Raw genomic sequence first — 20,729 nt, forward strand, 5'->3', positions numbered from 1 at the left:
TGGACACTTTAATATTATCTTGGTAGGGCCTGGAAACTGCTGGAACTCAGCAGCAGTGTTTACTAGCTTCTTTTACTTGTCTTATCTTTGAGCTAGGGCCTTACTAAAGTTGCTCGGTCTGCTCTACTCAATCTGTGTGGAGCTCAGGCAGGCCTTGTACCCTCTTTCCTCTCTGAGATCTCTTCAGGCTTCCTAGGTAGCCAAAGATGACCTTGAATTCCTGACCCTCCTACCTCCTTGGGCTCAGTGATGTGGGGGTGGGATCCCAGGCTGTGTGCACACCAAGAGCAGCTGAGTCACTGCTTACCCCCTGCCTCAGCTGCCCAAGTGATAGCTTTAACGGCCCATGCCCTACCCGCAGTTTCTCTATTAGGTTCTTCAGATCATTCTTTGGATTTCTGCTTGAATTTTAACATAATTTAACAACATGGGAAGTCACTAGGCTTTTCAAGTATGTGGTGCTGCCTGGAGCTGCCCTGGAGGCTATGGGTCACACCTTAGGATGGGCCATGGCCAGTTAAGGTGGCCCTCCATGGGTGGAGAGCTACTCTGTAGGCACACTACTAACAGGCAGGGGCATCCTGAGGTCCTAGTGTGGCAGACCTTTGGCATAATGGTGCCAACAATCACAGCTCTGCCCCCTGCCCCCCTCTTTACACGAGTACACTATTATGCCTGGTTCAAAATACATTTCCTTTTCTTTAGGGGTTGGGGATTTAGCTCAGTGGTAGAGCGCTTGCCTAGCAAGCGCAAGGCCCTGGGTTCGGTCCTCAGCTCTGGAAAAAAAAAAAAAAAAAAAAAGACAACATTTCCTTTTCTTTAAAAGCTATACTTTAATTTATTACATATACAGTGTCCTGCCTGCATGTGTGCTTGAGAACTAGAAGAGGGCGCCAGTTCTCACTGTAAATGGTTATGAGCCACCATGTGGTTGCTGGGAATCGAACTCAGGACCTTTGGAAGAACAGCCGGTGTTCTTAACCTCTGAGCCATCTCTCCAGCCCCCATTTCTCTTTTATTTCCCCTAGTCCTGGGGGCTTAACCCAGGTCCTCATGTGTGCCAAGCAAGCATTCTACAAAGTAGTTACAAGCCCTGCCCATCAGTGCACATTTCTTGAGGTGCTCTTCACCATCTTCACAGGCCTTTATCATGAGCACATCCACACATACAGCAGATGACGTAATAAACGACCTAAGAGCAAACGAGCCATTACCACAGACCAGGGTGCTCTAAGGGTCATAGGTCTTTATTTACAGACCCTGGCCCCCAGGATGGGTAAGTCTTCCTTGTCCTCTTAGCTCCTCACTGGCTGATACTCTAAATTACAGGGCCCTGTCTTCTAGAGCCCAAGGGAGGGGTCAGGGATCCGCCTCCCCCAGCTCTTGGAAGTTTCCGGAAAGGGCATGTGTGTGCCGCGTGGGGCCCGGGTGGCGGAAGTGAGCAGGTACCTTTCTTCTCCAGCCGCTTCATGTCCATCAGCTTCTCCACATTGTTGGGGTCGTTCAGCCACAGCTGCATGCGGACAAAGGGCTCCCGTCCCTTCAGACTGAGCTTGTGCCAGGGTTTTGGGCGGGCAAGGAGGTCAGAGACAGAGCCCTGGGTGAGCCCCAGGATGGTCTCCCCAAATAAGCGCTGACCTGGAAAGCAGATATGAGAAATGGTCACTCACAGATATGGGTCAGGCAGGTGACAAGAGCCGGTTCAGTGGCCCATCATCTGGACTGCAGAGGCCTGGGCTATACAACACTTGTTTTCATAGGGCTGGAGAGAGACCCTGGGGCTTTGTGCATGTGAGAGGAGTGGGCCATTACTGAGCATGGCCCCTGCCTCTTGCTGCTGACTCAGGGTCGACACTCCACCCTGGTGCTCCAGTTTCAGTAGTGAATCACTTCTTCCACTTGTCTTCTAACAGCTTCAATGGCAAGAAAATCAGAATATACTTGCACTCTGCATGTATGTGACATATAACTAAGCTTTCAGAGAATCCTCTAGGTAGTAGGTAGAGCGATATACTCTTGTAAAGTCTAGCAATTGGATGACTGAGGCAGAGGATCAGCAGTTTTAGGCTAGCCTGGACTACACAGGGAGTTCCAGGTTAGCTTGAACTACATATCAACAGCTTCAGGAAAAAGAAAATTAAAAAAAAAAAAGAAAAAAAAAAAGAAAAGCTTCCAGGAGTCAGGTGAACTGAGGGTGGACAGCTGCAGTATCTATTGGTATCTGTGAAATCCCTAAAACACAGGCCCAGAAATGGAGTGGCAGCTGCTGAACTCTCAGGCAGCTTCTAACCAGAGACCAAGTGGGTGTCTTCTCGTGATTTGCAAAGTGGAGGGTAGTGCTGAAAGAACAGGCAGTTGACCCCTGGGCAGGAGGGAGAAGTCTGGAAGTCTCTGATCTGAAAGGCTCATTGGCTTCTCCAGTCTAAGCCGCTTTTGCTGACTGTGGCTCAGAGAAGACCAAATCTTCCCTGGACTTCCCCGCTCTCCCATTCAGCGTGGGCAGGTGCAGTAGAGGGCATGAGAGCACCCACGCCTGCACTGCACACGCCTGTGATCCCCGCACTCTGAGAAACAGAGGCAGGTGGACTGCTGTGAGTTGAAGGCCAGCCTAGTCTACAAAGTGAGTCTAGGACAGCCAAGGCCACACAGGGAAACCCTGTGGTTTTTCTGGTCTCAAAAAACCCAAAGAGAGAGACAGAGACACAGAGACAGAGAGAGAGGCAGAGAGAAGGGCTTGAAGAGATAGCTCATCGTTAAAGCTCTTATGAGCAAGTATGAAGACCTGAGTTAGAACCCCATATGAAAAGCTGGGCACAGTGGTGTGTGCCTGTAACCCCTGTGCTGGGGAGCAGAGGCAGGCCAATCCCTGCAGCTTGGTGGCCAGCCCATCTAGTCCTAACAGGACTCTCCAGGTTCATTGAAAGGTCCTGTCCCAAAAGTAAGGGAAAAAGAGTTTGAAGAAAACAATCCATATGACTTCTGATCTCCATGTGTACGTGCACACACATACACACATGCATACAAAGTTTGCTTCCTCATGAAAGCCTTTCCTTTGTGAGGGGAGAGGGCTACACAGCAAAATCTACTGTGACCCACATGGACTGACAGAGAAGCTTGAATGGACAGAGCGAATGGGTGGAAATGGAGAGTGGAATCAGAAGGCCACTATTTATCTAACACAGCACCCGGGACAGAGGATGCTAGGAAGAACGCACCAACTCTACACCACAGCTAGAGGCTATGGTGGCTTATGCTATCTGTGGGAATGTCCTTGGCTATGAACTGAAACCACTACAGGGAGAGTCCAGAGACAGTGAGGTGCCAGTATAGACTATAAATGTGCTTGAGCATGTAGCCAAGTTTAGTTTAGGTGTTTTTGAATGTTTGTTTTAACCTTGAATATACTAGATTGAAGGTACAGCTCAGGGGTAGAGCATTTGCCTAGAATCCCACACTGAGGAGCTGGGAGTGTGGCTCAGTGGTACAGTGTTTGAATGTGCCAGGGTACAAGGTGAAGCTGGGAGTACATCTGAAACTTGACCGGGCAGGGATCATCTCTGCTGTGTGCTGCAGCTTGAAGCTGGCCAGCCTGTGCCCACCACTGTATCAAGGACCCTGTGGGAAGGCAGGCAACTCCCTACAAATCTTAAGAACAGTTAGAGCCAGCAAGGAAACTGCTTCTGAGTGCGATGGGCTACAGGCTTTCCCAGAAGTCTTTCAGGCCGGAAACTGGAAAGTCCTGCAGGGCAGCAGGGGAGGGCTCTCGCCACATGTAAGCCGACTAACTCTCCAGTAAGGATGGAGCCTAGCTAGTGATGCCCAGGAGGAGGCTCCAGCGTTTGTCACTGACAAACTGCGATCTTACAACTTGGCAGTTTGAAAAGAGGGGTTTCTTCTCGTATTCTCAACATTTACATGGAAGGGTGCTTTCTATCTGGGGATGGGTAGCAACAGCGATAGGACTGCTTCCTTGGACTCGTGACAAGTCTGTGAAGAAGGGGGTGACTCAAGTGTAGGAATCCTTCCACATTTCAATAACCGATGAACATATGGGGTTTGGGCTGTTCTCAAATCAGCAGCTATATTTTCATCTTTTTATGAATGAACGATTACAATTGTTCTCAGTAGATGTTCCTTCTCCCGTGTTCTGTTTTGGACAATACAGTGCACAGACGGGAGGTGGGGACTCAAGATGACGGCTGGGCTTGACTCCAGACTGTACGTCACTGGCAGACTCCGCTGACACACAGCAGCAACTTTCGAGCGTGTGCCAGAGGGAAACCTGTAGGAGCAGGTTTTCTCTTTCCACTATGTGGGTTTCAAGAATTAAACTTAGGGCAGCAGGTTTGACAGCAAGTGCCTTTATCCACTGAGCTATTTTTCTGGCTCTCACCCTGTATTTTTAACACAGTTCTTTCACTGGCCTGTACTTCAGCTAGGCTGGCTGGCTAGCCCCAAGAATCCTACTGTCCCTGCCTGATCCACAGGAGGATTACAAACAAGCCAGCCTAACACTTTTTTTTTTAACACGGATTTTAGGGAACAAACTCAGTACTGCATGACACTTTATAGACTGAGCTCTCTCTCCAGCCTCAACAGCAATGCTCTTCTTGTCTTGCTCTTCCCTGGCAAAGGTAAGGCAAGCAGGGCCTTCCTGAAGGTGCTGTGTGGTTCGAGTCTCAGTGTGCTACTCTCGTGGATGTTTTACCTGGGACTCATGGGGGCATGTGACCTGCAAAGAAGTCAGACTTTTTCTTGCTGAGCCAGCCCAGGAGGGCCTGACTGACCAGCCCTGAGGAAGCATGGTGGCATAAAAATATTTGCAGGGCCACAGCAGCTCCCACCCAGAAGCCACAGAGAACCTCCTAGACCACTTCAGGCAGAGCCCCGGTTAGCTGCAGCATGTACATGGCATATGGCCTGGGCTTGACACCATGAGAGGATGGCCAGCCCAGTACTGCAAAGCAGCAGAGGTAACAGCAGCATTAGATGGCTTCAAGCTACCAGGCAGGGGCCTTGGAGCTACTGAGAGTTACCAGCTGTGATAGGCAAGATTGAGACAGTATCGCTGACGGGCTGGCTCACATAGCATGCTTTGCCCACAGCAGGCACAGTGAGGGAACATGGGAGTGGACCTTGTTTTTGATATCTATAAAGTGACCTGATAATGCAGGATTCGGCTGATCTGTTCTCATATCCACCCTGAACTTGGGCTCTACGGGGCATGCTCTAATTGAGGAGGCCTCTCTGGGCCGCCACATCTGCTCTGGTTTGCAGGCTGTCTTCTCAGGGCTGGGGGGGAGCTGGGAGGAGGCTAGTACTCACACTAACAGAGTTCATGTTTTGTTTCTTTTTGTGCTGAGGTTGGAACCCAGTGTCTCAAGTATTCTAGGGGCTCCACCACTGAGCCACATCCCAGCTCCTCACTGGGGTACTCTAGGCAGGAGCTGTAACCACTGAGCCACACCCCAGCCCCAAACTGGGGGGCTCTAGGCAGGGGCTCTGGCTCTGAGCCACACACCCCAGCCCCTCACTGGGGGGCTCTAGGCAGGGGCTCTGGCTCTGAGCCATGCCCATAGGACCAGGTTCTTTAGAGTATACTGTTATGTTTGGGCATCTCCAACCTTGTAACTCAGGAAGGTTATCTATGTACTCAGTACAAAATCAAGCTTAAAACATGAGATTTCTGTTTTTAATCTTTTATGAATTGGTGTACAACTACTTTGTGTGGCAATGTAAAAAAAACCTCTGATGCATGGAAATTTAGAGCCTTTGGCTGGCTCAGCCTGCAGCCCCCAGCCCCCAACCTTTCAAGGCTACAAACAGTACTGGTGTCTGACGACCTGGCAATGGGCACCTACCGAGATTGTTGTCCGTCAGCACCTCTTTGACCCTCTTGGTTATGCCGTAGGTGTCCAGCTCAGGAGACATGGCTACTAATTCTTGGATGCTGAGGGCTGAGTGTCCAGAGAGAGGCAGCGGCGTTGTGGGTTGGGAGTCTGAGGCGGGTGGATCGCTGGATTCTGGCGGTTTGCCTTCTTTACTGGTCTCAATAGTGGGACAGGGCTGCTGGACCAGCTCGGTGAGACTCTTCACAGATTCGCTGGAACTCATTGGGGACTCAGGGGCAGGGCTGCAGCTGGCAGAGGTCTTTGGAGTGCTTTCTAGAATTAAACACAGCAAGAACGGCCACTTAAAATTGTCATCTTTCACCATGTGCACTGAGTTTGCTTCCTTAGGAAATAATTAACCCCCACCCCCACCCCCAATCCATAAGGGTGTTGTGTGGTAGTCCTCAGGACTGTCTATGTTATTTCTTAGTTTTTTAATTAAGTGTAACCTCTAATTTTCTGCATTAAAGGAACAAAAATAACACCAACGAAGAGAAAAAAAAATCAACTAAAGGTTCAAATAAAGGGTTTCTGAAGGCTTAATATTGGCATTTTTGCTAAAACAAAACAAACAAACAAACAACAAACAAAAACCCAAAAAATCCTTTCATTATGACTGCTATGATTTGTTCTAATCAAACCCTATGATTCTGGTTATTCAGAGGGACTGGGGGTTGATTCTAATATATGTGATTATTTCTTCTGTATTTTCTAGAACAAAAATATGGACAGGCGGTGGAGAAGTAGCTCAGTAGGGGAAGTGTTTGCCTTATAAGCACAGGGATCTGAGTCCTAACCTTGAAAACCATGTAAACAGGCCGGCCATCATAGTGCATGCTTGTCATCCCAGCACTGGGGAGGCAGAGACAGGCTGACCTCTGGGGCTCTCTGGCCAGTCAGCTTGGCGTACCCAGCAAGCTCCAGACTAGTGAGAGACTGGGTGGTGGCTGTGGAATGAGAACCGAACATGTCCTCTGGCCTGCACATGCACACGTAAGTGTGGACACATCATTTTAGGTTGAGGGCACTATGAGTAGACGGTCACATGGCTGCAAAGACTCCTGAGCCCTAACCCTCAGCTGTCGGTCTCTCTGGTGGTCCAGGGAGACTTAAGTCTTGTGGTCAGGTTGCTTTTTGGTAAGACTACCAGGGGTGCTGAGACGACGGGAGGAGAGGCACCACAGCAAGGTGGCGGGTCCTGCTTGTTTGGAGCCCAGGCTCTCTGCTCATCTAGATCATACTGTGAATGGCACCCGACCGGAGACCATCAGGCACCGAATGTTCCTTGCTTACAACAGCCTGTGCCTTGTTGGGAGGGAGGGGGGTCACTGAAGGTGGCCGGGGAAGTGTACACCTGCTCAGTAGCTGAGGTGACGGTGAATATGGCCAGTGTGAGAGGATGCAGAAGCACTGAAGGGGCCAGCCTCGGGCATGCCAGTGGGGGCGTTTCTAGGCCAAGTAACTGCCATGGGAAGACCCGCTCCACAGGCTGCAGTCCCTGCCTGCATGACAAGGAGAAAGCGAGCTGAGCATGAGCATCCACCTCTCTCTCTTCCTGACGGTGGTGCCATGTGAGCAGCCGCCTCATGCTCCTGCCATCATGCATCTCACCATGATGGGAGGTACCCTCTCCATCTGTGAGCCAGAATAAACATTCCTTAAGTTGCTTCTCGCAGGCTTCTTGTCATAGCAACAAGAAAACTAACACAGTGAGCAACAACCCCCTCCCCCCCAGCATCACCTGTGAAGCCTGGCACACTGCCTTGAGGCTGGTTTGGGGTTACTTGAATGAAGACTGGTCATATCCTAATTTCCAACGACACAGAACATCGAGAAGGGAAGGGTGAATGACTCCTTTCCACCAATCTGTCCCTGGGCTAATCTGTGTTTGGCATACCTCTTCCCTCTCTTTTACTGAAGCCACTGGGCCGTAGACCATGGGGCCACATGTGAGGGCCAGGCAAGGTGTGCTTACGTTGCTGTCTGAGTGATGACAATTGCATTAAAGTGCACTTTCCTTCCTATGAAGGTCTGCATTCAACCTAAAGCTCTCATTTATATAAAAATGAAACTATTTTCTCCCGTGGCTAACAGTCGACCGGCTGGTAATGTTGGCTAGAGTACAAGGGCAGAGCCTTCTGTGTCTTCTTGTTTGCTGCTCTCTCAAGCTGTAACAAGTCCCCCAGTCACACTGTCAGCACAGCTGCAGGTAGCCCAAAATACTGTTGCACTGGCTGATGGTGTGGTACCGTGAGTGGCAGAGCACCTGCTGAGTGTGTCTGGTGGCTAGGCAAAAGCCAAACCAGCAAATAACCAGACAAATAAACAACACTGTTAGTGGAGTAAAAAGTAACAAGGAAGACTTTACGTCCAGTTTATGGCATATACATATGAATGTTTATTTAGAATGTGTGATACGTGTGTGCATGCATGTGTGTGCAAGCATACATGCTCATGCAGATTCTAGAGGGGGATGTCGGGTATCCTGCTCTATCATCCCTTACCTTCTCTCCTTGAAATAAGGTCTGTCATGTTACCTGGCACTACACTGGAGCCTACCAGCCCCGGCGACCCTCCCGGAGCAGAGGGTAGGAGGCGCACGGTAACACCCAGCTTTTATGTGGGTGCTGGGGGTCTCAGGTTAGGTCCTTGCAGTTATGCGGCCAGTGCGTTTACCACTAAGCTATCTCCAGAGCCTCTTAGAATATCTGCCAGATGTCTGCATTAACAACCTCTCCTGTATCCAGGACATATATTAAAAACACAGGTATTTGAATGAGCGCCTAGAAAGAACGAGACCTGAAATGGAACCACAGTTGAATCCAATAAGCCTGTGTAATGTCCTCAATTGGTAAACAGTCCCACTATCTCATAAAGCTCATATCTCATAAAGCCTGGAAAAATCAGGTTAAGAAAACAACTGAATTGCTTTGTGAGACATGTAAAAAAGATGGGTATGGGGGCAGAAATGACCTGTATCCATCTTTAAGGCAGTATGAATTCTGTAAATCAGATTTCTTCTTTCCACTCACCTCTGGGTCACCAGGCAGCAGGGTCTAAAACCCAGCAAATGTTGTTTGTGTGTCGGAAGCAGCAAAAGAATTGTACTGTAAATTCACCCTGATTCACCCATGCGAGGGGGCCCATTTGGCAGATCATCCATCTTATTCACTGACTACTGTCAAGAATAGCACGTGTCCCGAGCATGATAAACAGATCTCTGCTAGGTTTGTGTCCTTTAACCCACAGCAAGGTCAATACCATGGCTGCTGGCCTAACACACAGCACAGGGCTGGCTGCTGTCTAGGAGGCAGATCTCACCCAGCAGCTGCTAGTCCTTCTCCCAGCTGTGTGCTCAACAGCCTCTTGCATGCATGCTGGTTATGCAAGGCCAGCAAAACCTAACAGGTGTACACCTAGCATGCATGAGGAGTGTCCCTGTGCACTCCCCAGGATAGAGTAAGGGGAAGCCCCTATTGCAGATGTCACACTCTGTTCCAAGTTGCTGAGGCTGGCTAGCATCTGAATGTGCCTGGTGGAGGGGCTTATTCACAGAGACATGGCATGCAAGACTAATTGTACTCTCAGGTTATACTGCTTTTATTTCTTGTTCTTGTTAAAAAAAAAAAGTCTCATGCATCCCATGCTGGCCTTGAACTTACTACTTATCTGCGACTGCAGGCATGTCCAACACCCCTGCCTCAGTCAGTGCTGGGGGCTGAACTGAAAGCCTCTTTGGCTGCATGGTGTTGCTGCATTCTTGTGAGAGCTGTGGAAGGTGGGATGGAGGTGCAGGTTCAAAAGCAACTTAGGAGGAGCATGAAGGGTTCAAAGAGATGTGGTGGGAGGATCTGAATGAGGCCTGGAGTCCCTTGCATGGTAGGATGTTTGGTGAGCCATTCAGAGGGCATGTGCTGCTGCGGGGGTGCTGTGGGGTGGAGTGTAAGACCTCTTCTCCGGAGGCTGAGTGTGCTAGTGAGTGCTAGTGAGCACCTGCAATTCCAGTGCTCCAGAGGCTGGCACAGGAGACTCTTCAGTTTTAGGCCTTCAGGGGCTAAATAGTGAGAATCTGTTTTAAAAAAACACAAAATGAAATAGGACTGGGAGATGGCTCAGCTGGTACTGCGTCTGCCATGGAAGTAGGAAGACCTCATGCCAACGTGTGAGGGCCCAGCGAGACGGCCTGGTAAGTGAGCACACTTGCCACCTGATGACCTGTGTGCGATCCCTCAGACCCACACGGGGGAAGAAGACACCTGGTACTTGAGGACTGTTCTCTGCTTCCGTATGCACAGCGTGACACACAGAGCAGCTGATAACCATAATAAAACTAACTAAGCAAGAAGCCCTCACGCAAACAGCTAAAGGCTAAGCGCTGCAGCTCTTGTAAGATCAGTTCTGGGGAGGTGGGGACAGCGGATCCCTCCCCTGCCAGCCTAACTGAACCAGCAAGCCCCAGTTTCAGCGAGAGACAGTCTTTCAAAGCCAGGGTGGACAGTGACAGAGGAAGACTCGTCAGCAACATGTGCCTCAGGCCTCCACATGTGCCATATGCAAAGAACCCCATAGGAGCATGTGCACATGCTCACATGCACAAAAAAAACAAAACAAATCACCTTCACTGACAAGCCAAACACCAACCCTACTTTGTATCCACTTTCACAGCCGCCACCACGGAACTGAACTGACTGGGCTTACTGTGCCCAGGTGCCAGGGCGATGCTTGTGGAGAGGACTTTATGCCTCAGTCCTATGCCCATCTTCCAGGACACAGCAGAGGTGCCCTGGACACACTCGAACATCTCATCCTACAGAGCCACCTGCACAGTTGCTCAGCATTTGCCCTGCGCTGAATGTGCGAAGACCTGTCTTTCTGGGCAGTGGTTCCGCAACACGCATGTCAGCAGGACTTGCGCCTGGTGAAGCGTCACTAGAAGTTATTCCATGGGCTCAATGCACTTTTTTTAAAAACCACATATGCATGAGGCTATGTGCTGGGGACCTTGGCCAGTGTCTTGTTCCCATCTCCTAGTAACCCTGCTTGGACACGTGCCCACACTGCAGGCTGGGAAACCAGGTGGCTCCATCTGGTCAGATATCCTTGGATGGAGCAAGGATGGGAGCCAGAGCAGGATGGAAAAACTGCGTTTCTACTTACAATGTTGCCTGCCACCAGCCTGACAATCTCTGTGGCCGATTCACCTATCTACCCGCCCACCTACCCGTGTCTCCATCCAACAGCCATGTGCCAGTCACTCACTCCGCCTTTCATCTGTCTACCCATAGACACCTATCTACCTCCTGTGCAGCCCTGGTTGGCCTAGGACTCATTAAGTCGAGTAGGCTGGCCTCACCTTCAAACGGTGACCCTTGACCCTCTCACCACTGCCTCCAAAGTACTGACACTAAGGCCTGCACCACCATGCCTCATTCTATCCATCCACATCAGCTGGGCATGGTGGTGCAGGCCTTTACTTCTAGCACTCAGGGAGGCAGAGGCAGGTGGACCACTGTGAGTTCAAGGCCAGCCTGGTCTACAGCGTGAGTCCAGGACAGCCAGGGCTACACAGAGAAGCCCTGTCTTGGAAAAAAAATTTTTAAGGTTTTATTTCTTTTAAAATGTCCTCTCTCTTCTCTCCAGGTGAACACCCATGCCCCCCCCAACTGTGCACCTACTATGGCACATGCGCGGAGGTCTGGGGGCAGCTTTGGAGCTGATCCCCTGCATCAAACTCAGCTTCTCAGATTTGGCAGCAGGTGTTCTTATCTGCTACGCCATCTTGATGGCTCCTTCACCCACATTTTAAAGCACCCACTTTGTGTCCTGTACTCTGCTAGGCATTGGGCAGAAATTAGACAGATCTCCTCAACAAAAACACCCCTGCTTTCAATGGTTTAGGCAGCCCTGGGTCTATGATAATAAGGCTAATTTGCATATTTTAAAAGCTCAGTGGTAAACACTGGCCTAGCACACTCAGGCCTGGGTGGGTATACAGACACGGACACTGGGCTTCGAGGCTCTGGCAGCAATGGAAGGCAGGGTGTGACACAGGTGATCTATGAGGAGTCACCTGACTGTGTGTAGACCTGGACTCTGAAGCACAGAGGGCAGGGACAGTGGCTCAGGGCATGCAGAGATATACAAGGTGTTTGGGAGCCATAAAAGGATTATGAAAGATATTCTATTCCCCAAACAGCAGGCTAAACAACAGCTGCTTTAAGCTTTCAGGAGAAGCCAATGGAAAACACATATCCGCCCCAATTTTCCAAGACAAATCGCTCTGCAGTTTATCCGATCTGCTGCTGCAATTTCCACGCCCAGCCCTCCTCTATCTCAGTAATAACCCAAATTCCATTTAGTGTTCATTTGAGCAGTCAGGATGAAGTCATTTTTGATTATCTCCCCACTGTGTAAAAAACAGCTTGAAGGTAGGAAGTCAGCAAGCATTTCCTCCAAAAAGTAATTATTGCAAGTGACATTTTTACTGCTGGCATGCCATACGGCGAACTGTGCGTTCAGAAGGACAAGTTGCTGAAACAAAATGACAGGGTACTCTGTGACATTCTGACAAGAACCCAAACATTATTTAACTGGCGGCTGGTCTGATGCACCGCTTTTCATTATGTCCAGAGCTTAGACTTTGAGGCTGTGCCAGGCCAGGCAACTCCAAGTGACTCTCATGACAGATGAGGAAGAGAAGTGGAGACTGTAGGGAGCAGGTTACAGGAGAAGAGGGAGGTATGGCCCAGCAGAGCTAGGGAGCTCAGGGAACGGGCGACTAAACCAGAGAGGGGCATGCATCTCAGGAGCTGCAGGCAACAGTGCAGCAGGCTGTGGGAGCTCAGTGTGGACATCCTCAGTGGAGCAGGCACCCTGGAGGGCTCTGAGGCCCTTTCTAGCCCATAGCCATCAACAGGTCTGGAAGTCACAAGAGGGTGACCACCAGCCTGGAGCTCTTCCCAACCTCAGTTCAGACAAGCAAACTGTTTTGGACAACCAGGGAGAGTGGGTGTACCATGTACCCTGAGAGCATCCAGCCTCCCAAACACACACAAGGCCTTTGTACGGAATATGAGAAGCGCAGTCTCCTTAGCCCCGTGGTTTACAGGTCAGGGCCTGTACTGTGTGATAATGTGAGGCCTGCCTGACACAGCTAGATACGTCTTTGCTTGGTGGCCTCACCTCTATGCCTAGGTTTTGTCTGAAGCAGCAGACTCTCACAGAATTCCTGGCACCTCCCACTTGTCTCCAAGGTATCTTCTTTAATCCCAGCATGTGGAAGCAAAGGTGGGAAGCCAGCCCAGCCCCACACACGCAAGGTGCCTTCTTTTCAACGTGTGTCGTTTTGACCAAAATACAGATCCATGTCCCAGCTTGCCATGCCCACCTTTTTCCTGTGCTATGGGACATTTCCCAACCAACCAACCAACCAACCAACCACAAAAACCAAAGAAGGAAAGAAGGAAGGGAGGAAGGAAGGAAGGAAGAAAGAGAAAGAAAGAAACAAGGAAAGAATTATTTGTGTCAGAGGTGACCCACAGCCCTCTACCCATGAAAAATGCTGACTTCTATCACTGGCCAGTTCCTAGGGAGCCCTGGGCAGACTACCTCCTCCGGGAAAATCCAGCCAAACAGATGGCAGAAGCAGGTCTCAAGCAGGCCCCTCCCCCTCCCTTTCTATTTGTTAGCACCCCAACCCTGCTGTCTTTAGGTCTCAGGAAATCTACCAGGATTCCTTTCTTTTCAAATGGCAGGAAGGAAAGAGCTGGGCTGCGGGCGTAGTTCAAAGGCATCGTGCTTGCCTAGCATACACCAAGCCTGGGGCTTCATTCCCAGCGCTGCACACAACAGCTGTGATAGTGCACACCTGTCATCCCAGCACTCAGCGGGGCAAGAGGGCTGGGAGTTCCAAGTCTGGACCATACGAGACCCTGGGTCAGACATTCAAGTCCCTTCTAGGCTTGAACTGAGCTTCAGCATGGATTATGACTTCCTGCTCCTGGGCTCTGCTTTTGATAGGCTTATTTGGGACACACACGGGCTGCAGATGCAGCTCAGTTTGCAGAGCACATTTGAGGCTCTGGGTCCCAGCAACACAGAACCCAGGCATGGTAGTGCACACCTATAACCTCACAGATATAGCTAAAATGTGAACGTAATTAAAGAGCATTAAAGCTCTACTGCACCACTGCTGCTGTGTTCCCTGTGTACTGACAGGACTAAAAAAAACACGACTTCCAAATTTTGCATAAGGAACTCTTTGGGAGGCTAAAGTCAGGGGATCAAAAGTTCAAGGCCAGCCTGGACTACACAGTCCTCTAAAAACACCACCTTTGGCCTGGAGGCTCATATTCTGCACAAGCAGGGCAAGGTTGTCAGATAAAATCAAGTTATTCGACTTGAGTTGCTTCCACCTCCCTGGCCATTGCTGAGCCACCTGCCTTTCAGTGAGTAATGAGACCTTCGGAGTGCCAGGCAGGAACTAGATCTGGGGTGAGCCCGTGAAGGAAGCACCCTGGAAACCAGGATTTGAGGCCAAATGGGTGGAGACAGTACTCAGCAGGTCCCACTAACAGACTCTGGGATGAAGACGGGGATGTAGAAGAGCGCCCGTCACCCTGAGGCCGAGGCTGGGGGCCATCAAGTACAGGAGGCTAGAAGAATGGGTAGCTGAGACACAGCTGTGTACAGCGGCCCTCTGCTCCTCATGCACCTTTACAACAAGCATACTGCTTAAAAGGAACCTGGGTCAGAGGCCTTCCATGTTGACAGGCCTCAGATTCACACCTCTTGCCTTAGCTCATGACTGCTGGGATTATAGGCATATACCACATCTGGCCTTCATTTATTTATTCATTCAGCCATTCATTCAGTCACTGTTCTTTTGGGTCATGATCTCATTTATTCCCAGAATGGACTCTAGTTCCTCAATGCTAGGATTATGGCTGTGCACCACTGTGTCTGGGTTCTGTAGTCCTGGGGCTGGAATGCAGGGCCTGGAATGTGCCCTGCCAACTGAGCTGCATCCGCTCAGTGTCACAAATGAGCCTATCAGAAGCAGAGCTTCCATCATAATCACTGCTCAAGTTCCAATCAAGTCTAGAAGGCTCGCTACAACCGTGGGGGTGACACAGGGTGACACAGTTGGCCCTGCTTCAGGGACACTGGATTCACCTTACTACAGACCATATCCATCCAGAAATAAGGCTTTCAAATAACCTCCAAAAACCTTATTACTAAGGCAGCTGTGTGTATGAACACTTATCAGTGAACCCTGGGTGCTAAGAGAAAACGCGTGCCATACAAACAGTCTAAACAGATTACTGCCGGGGAAAAAACAAACTCCTCTAGTTAAAACTGTTTTGCTGCAATCAAAGATTAATTGTGTGTGTGTGTGTGTGTGCGCGCGCGTGCTTGCACTGGGAGGCCAGGCAGGCGGATCACACCTGTGTCAGCTGCAGCCTTTCCTGGCTACAAGTACCACCATGCCTCCCACCCAAACTGTGGGTTCTATAAATCAAATGAGTTCCCAGGCCAAAGGTGGTGTTTTTGGAGAAGTCAAAGCTGGCCTTGAACTTTGGTTCCCTGTCTTTAGCCTCCCAAAGCTAGGACATGGGTGTCCATTACCACGCCTCATCTTTAAAAGGCGGTCTTCAATATTTTCCTTCCAGGCCTTCTGGGACTACAGCTCTAAAGCCCCTTCCCCATGGCACCCTGTGGGCCATGAGCTTTGTGTCCCCCTGTGCTAGGAGAAACATGCCCCCAAGTAGCCTGTCCCCACTCAATAACAGCCAGCACGCAGGTAATGAGTCTGGGCTGAGCCAGCAAGGCTGTTCCATGGCCAGTCATGGAGCCAGTGGCACACGAGTGGAGCTTGCTACTTCCTGTCTTGTAACGACCACTCCGGTGGGTGAACTACTTTGGCTCTCTGAGGAAGCAGGTGACGTTTTCCTTATAGATATCTTTGTTTGAAAAGCTATTAAGGTACATTATTTTACACATCCTCCTAATCTTGCCATCCTGCTCTCCTTCATTTGAGATGAGATTGTTTGGAAAGAGTACCTCATGCAGGACCGTCAGTAAAAGTAATGTATCATTTCCCCGCTCCAGTGCGCCTGCTTTCAGCGGGCTCATTTTCTGCATTCATCATGCAATCAGCCTATTATTTGCATATTAATCAGGCAGTGGACCATGAAGGAACCGCATCCCCGCCAAATGCTGCACTATCTCAGGAGAAACACTCAGTAATTATCATACATCAGTGTTATGATGTGGTAATTGATTATAACATCTTCCTGCAGCCCCTGGGGAGTCCCTCCACTAACCCAGCTCCTGGCATGCTGTGTGGACCTTCTCTTTTCTTGCAGAAACCTGAGTGGCTGCTGCTGTTCTCCCTCCCGTTATTTCTAGGGAGTCATCGATTATGGTTGTTCTTTTTAAATCTTATTACACTTTCATTTACTTTGTGTGTGTGTGTGCACACGCCACAGTGCACACGTGGAAGTCAGCAGACAAACTGGAGGACTGCTCTCTCCTTCCATTCTTGGCTCTCAGGGATGGAACCCGGGTTGTCAGGCTTGGTGGTTAGCACCTTTCCCCACTGACCAACTGAGAATTATTACTATGATTATTTTCCCCGGTTCGTGACATGTCCTCACTGAGACAGCACAGACCTTACCTCAGGAATGAGGGCGTCAGGGCTGTCGGTGGACTGACTGCGGGCCCTGCACACAGTGCCAGGTTCTGCTGTCAGCACTACGTGGCTCAGGAGGAGTGCACACCTGTAACCCCAGCAGGACATGGGAGGTGGAGGCAGGAGGATCACCCTCAGCTACAGAGAGCTGGAGCTAGCTCGGGACATGTGACACTGGCTCTAGACAAACGAGTGGGAAAGCCTGACTAAGGGGCTGCCGAGCACCTCACGCCGTGCTGCTCAGCCTTCAAGTGTGTTATCCAGGAGCTCCCTGTCCAGTGAAATGTGCTACCATGCCAGTCTCTCCTGATTGTGAAGTGGTACGAAGACAGCCTACCTTCTTTATTTAGGTGCCAAATGAAGGGCTAATTTTGGCCCTTATGTAAAGGATGCACCCCACATCTGCCAATTCAGACATGGGCTATATTTAGGGTTCCAGTTCCTCAGGGACCAAAAAACAATCCAGGATGAAGCCAGTGAAGGACACCTCTGGGTTGCCTCCTGACCCAGTGGGCATCTTCCTCCTCCCTCATGGGGGAATAGCTCCATGGGCTAGTCAGATGGGTTGGAGTCTGACTTGGATGAAGACACAGCACCCGACAGTGGGGCTGTTCTCAGCAAGTGGAAGTAGAGTGCAAGAGGCTTCAGAGATAATAAGCTTCCACACCGCGGAGCCTAGTAAATACTTCGACTTCTAAGCTTGTACCCATGTCATTGATATCATGGCCCCTTCTTTCCAGTCTGGGTAAAGCCCTAAATAGGAGACCTTCCTTGACCCTTATGTTCTATCAGTTGCTTTGCTATGGGTCTGATTTTTATTTTGCCTGTGTATAACTCAAACCAAATTTTGTTCTCTTTCTCTCCGTGTGTGTGTGTGTGTGTGTGTGTGTGTGTGTGTGTGTGTGTGTGCACGTAGACATAAGTACATATGGAAGACAGGTTAATGCGTGGTGTTATTTCTTAGGAGCTTCAGCCTCTCATTCGCCTGGAGTCCAACAAGGAGGCTTATAGCCCAGTGAGCCCTGGGGAGTCCTTGCTTTCGCAAGTGCTGGGCTGGCAAGCACATGCCACATAGGTTCTGGGGATGGAATTTAGGTCTTCATGATTTCAAGGCGAGCATTTTACTCACTGGATGTTCTGACGCCTTCCCTTGACTCTGTGCAGCTGCAGTGGTCAACCTTTCCTTTGTCCCAAGAGACTGGACTCTGTGACCCCTGGGGCCGGCTCCTACAGATACCTATCTCAGGGGCAGCAAGGCCATTGGCCCCACGGCCATGTAAACTTTTGCCACCCAATGGGTACAGTGCGTAAATTCCTGCTTACTCAGGGCCTCAGAGGAGTAAGTAGACCATGGAAGATACAATGTGTGGGCCTTGTTTTATTCCCACTGTCTTTCTAAAATTACCTGAGAAGTTTTCCCCATCTAGCTTCTTATTTTATCGCTAGATTGGAACATTAGAGACCCAAGTCCTCATATGCTCCTATGACCTACTTCTCTCTCTCTCTCTCTCTCTCTCTCTCTCTCTCTCTCTCTCTCTCTCGCTGAAGGCCCAGCATACTGTAAATTCTGTTTTTCAAAGAAGGTGTACAAAAGAGGGAGGAGAGGTGGCTGAGGCTGTGCCTGGGCCAGATGGGAGTCTGTGAAAGTGAGGCCAGGCAGTGCCAGTCCTGAGAAGCAAAAGATCCTGGCAGGCTGGGTTACTGCTCACCTTTGACGGCAAGACTATTTCCAGACTGCTTTTCCCAACTCTGAGTGCTGACCTGACTATAACTAGCCTTTTGAAGCGCAAGAGGTTGCAATGGTGAGCAAAGAAAAGCACTCATTCACTTACTTGTGCTGGGGATGGAATGTAGGGAGAGTACTCCACCACTGAACTACATTCCCCAACTGAAAGCCAACGTTTAAATTGCACTTGCTTCTGTGTTCTAGACGCATTCTACCTAACTAAACCCATTCAGGCTTTCCCACAGCCTAGGGGATATTCTAGCTGTTCCACAGCTACAGGAGGACAGTAAGGCTGAACTGCTTTGTCCCAGGCCAGATAGGCGCTAAGACGTAGAGGCAGGGTGGGTCAACACTGGTCCTCAGCTCAGTATGTCATCCTGCTCGCTCTCCACTAGCCCATGGGAGGTCATGGGTTAGAAACCAATCTGAATCTCTTTCAAGGGCTGGGTGTGGCTCAGTGGTGGAGCCCCTGCCTAGAATCCCCCAGTGAGGGGCTGAGGTAAGGCCCAGCCCCTAATACGATACACAGATACAAATCAGGAAAGCTGTGAGGAGCCTGGTGGGCTTTGCCGTCCACAGTCGTCTTAAGTGTTAAAGGCCAACATCTCAGGGTTCTACTGGAGGAGGGAGTGACATGCATTCATCCTCTTTCCTCCTGTTGGCTAGGAAGGCTTCTGAACTAGCTGTTTCTTAGGTGTTCAGATTTGTTTCCTAGTGGAAGCATTTTGTTGCCTGATCCCATCACCTTTCATGGCCCAGTTGCGGCTCCAGGGACCTCCTGGCAACCCTTTGCCCACACCTGTCACAAAATTACCCACGCTACATTTAATAAAATAAAAGTGACCCAGGGCAGGTTGCCAACACGAAGGAGACAACCACAGACTAACATTCTAGGCCATGAGGCAGGAGCCTCATGGGATCTTTTTAGTCTCGTCAGGGATTTTCAGGTCTTTTTCTTTGTGTGTGGGTATGTTCCATGTTTGCACATGAGTATAGGGTGCACATGTATTTGCAGAGTCAGGGTACCATCACGGGTGCTGCTCCCCACCTGTTTTTGTTGTTGTTGCTTTGTTTTTTAAAACAGCGTCTCTCCCTGACCTGGAACTCAGGGGCCCTCTGTCTCCGCCTCCTAGTCCTTGGATTTACAAGCATGCACCACCACACCTGGCGTTCTGTGAGGTTCTGGGGATGGAACTCGGGTCCTCATGTTTGCACGGAATACACTACCTGACTGAACTCTCTCCGTTTTTCTGCTCTATGAGGCCATGTGTAGCTGTTGCACACAAAACTCAGTTACACAAACACAGCCAGCATCTAGACAGAACCAGTTGCTCTCACAACATTCTTGGAGCAAACAGAAGAAAAAATGTACTCAAGTCTAGTGCATTCATGAGGAGTTCTGCCCACTCTCTCAGTCCCATGAAATTTTCTGGTGCTGCCACCAACCCTCTAACACTTCTTTCATGCTAGCCAAATGCCAAGACCTGGCTGCTTAGGGAAGGACAGACTGCAGCAGAATCTCACTGTTGGGCCCGAGACAAGGAGCTCCTTGGACAGGCCTTCCCAGCAGCTCACACACCTGCCATGATGCACACCAGAAAGGCACATGGGCTTTCTGTGAGGGACAGCCACAGCCCTCACTTGCACAGCTGTGGATGTCACAGCAGGATGGGGTGAGCTGGACCGCCCATGCTAGAGCTAGCAGCAGCAGCAGCTGTCCCTACAGCTGACACTTTGCTGGTGGACAGTGACACCATGCAGCTGCATGACTCTTCACGGGCGGGCGGGATTTGGAAGCCGCTCTTCCTGACCACCCGGTGTGCTGGGAAAAAGCTGAGTGCTTCGCGCCTACTCTATGGCAAAGGGGCCATCATTTCACCTGTACGCTTTGACACGATCTGCCAGAAGCCAGCATGAAGGGCACAGGCAGAGCACCTTGTTAGCCCCGGTTATGAAAGGTTTCCGTTCAACAAGTTCTCAAGCTGAGGGCACGGGCAGCATGAGCCAGGATGCCAGCCACAGTTTGGGGTTCTTCCTTCAGAGCTACCTCTTGCCTCTCTCCTTCCCTAGGGGCTGAAAGATGAACCAGTCCAAGCAACTGTGCAGAAGTTAGTTTTAAGAAGTAAAAAGGAAATATTACATAAGGTTAGTAGATTCTATCTGGTGTATGTGTATTAACCCTGAGAATCCATGTAAAGAAAGCTGGGTGTCATGGAGCAGGCTGTAATCCTAGCCTGGGAAAGTGGGCTCTCATGCCGGGTAGACTAGCCCAGCTGGTGAGCCCCAGAGATGGCTGCGAGACCTTGCCTGAAAAGCAAGGTTGATGACTCCAGAAGAATGGCAGCCAAGGTTGATATCAGGACAGTGTACACACACACACACACACACACACACCCACACCACAGAAGTTACCATGGAG

At 50.1% G+C, this 20,729-nt stretch overlaps 1 protein-coding gene across 10 annotated transcripts in view; it reads right to left on the reverse strand.

The window, feature by feature from the left end:
• The window catches only part of Cux1 (cut like homeobox 1), a 308,986-nt gene that overhangs the window by 33,860 nt on the left and 254,397 nt on the right, over positions 1-20,729 (reverse strand). For 6 of the 10 annotated variants that reach the window (XM_021651488.2, XM_021651485.2, XM_021651484.2 and 3 more), the window contains 2 exons: positions 5,862-6,164; positions 1,450-1,638 (listed from right to left, as the gene is read on the reverse strand). The exons of the other annotated variants lie outside the window; for them this stretch is intronic. In XM_021651488.2, coding sequence (XP_021507163.1) covers positions 1,450-1,638; positions 5,862-6,164 — 492 coding nt within the window. The remainder of the gene's footprint in view (positions 1-1,449; positions 1,639-5,861; positions 6,165-20,729) is intronic. 10 annotated transcript variants of the gene reach the window in all.

The sequence above is a fragment of the Meriones unguiculatus genome, chromosome 15 (assembly GCF_030254825.1).
Source record: "Meriones unguiculatus strain TT.TT164.6M chromosome 15, Bangor_MerUng_6.1, whole genome shotgun sequence".
Classification (NCBI taxonomy): Eukaryota; Metazoa; Chordata; class Mammalia; order Rodentia; family Muridae; genus Meriones; species Meriones unguiculatus.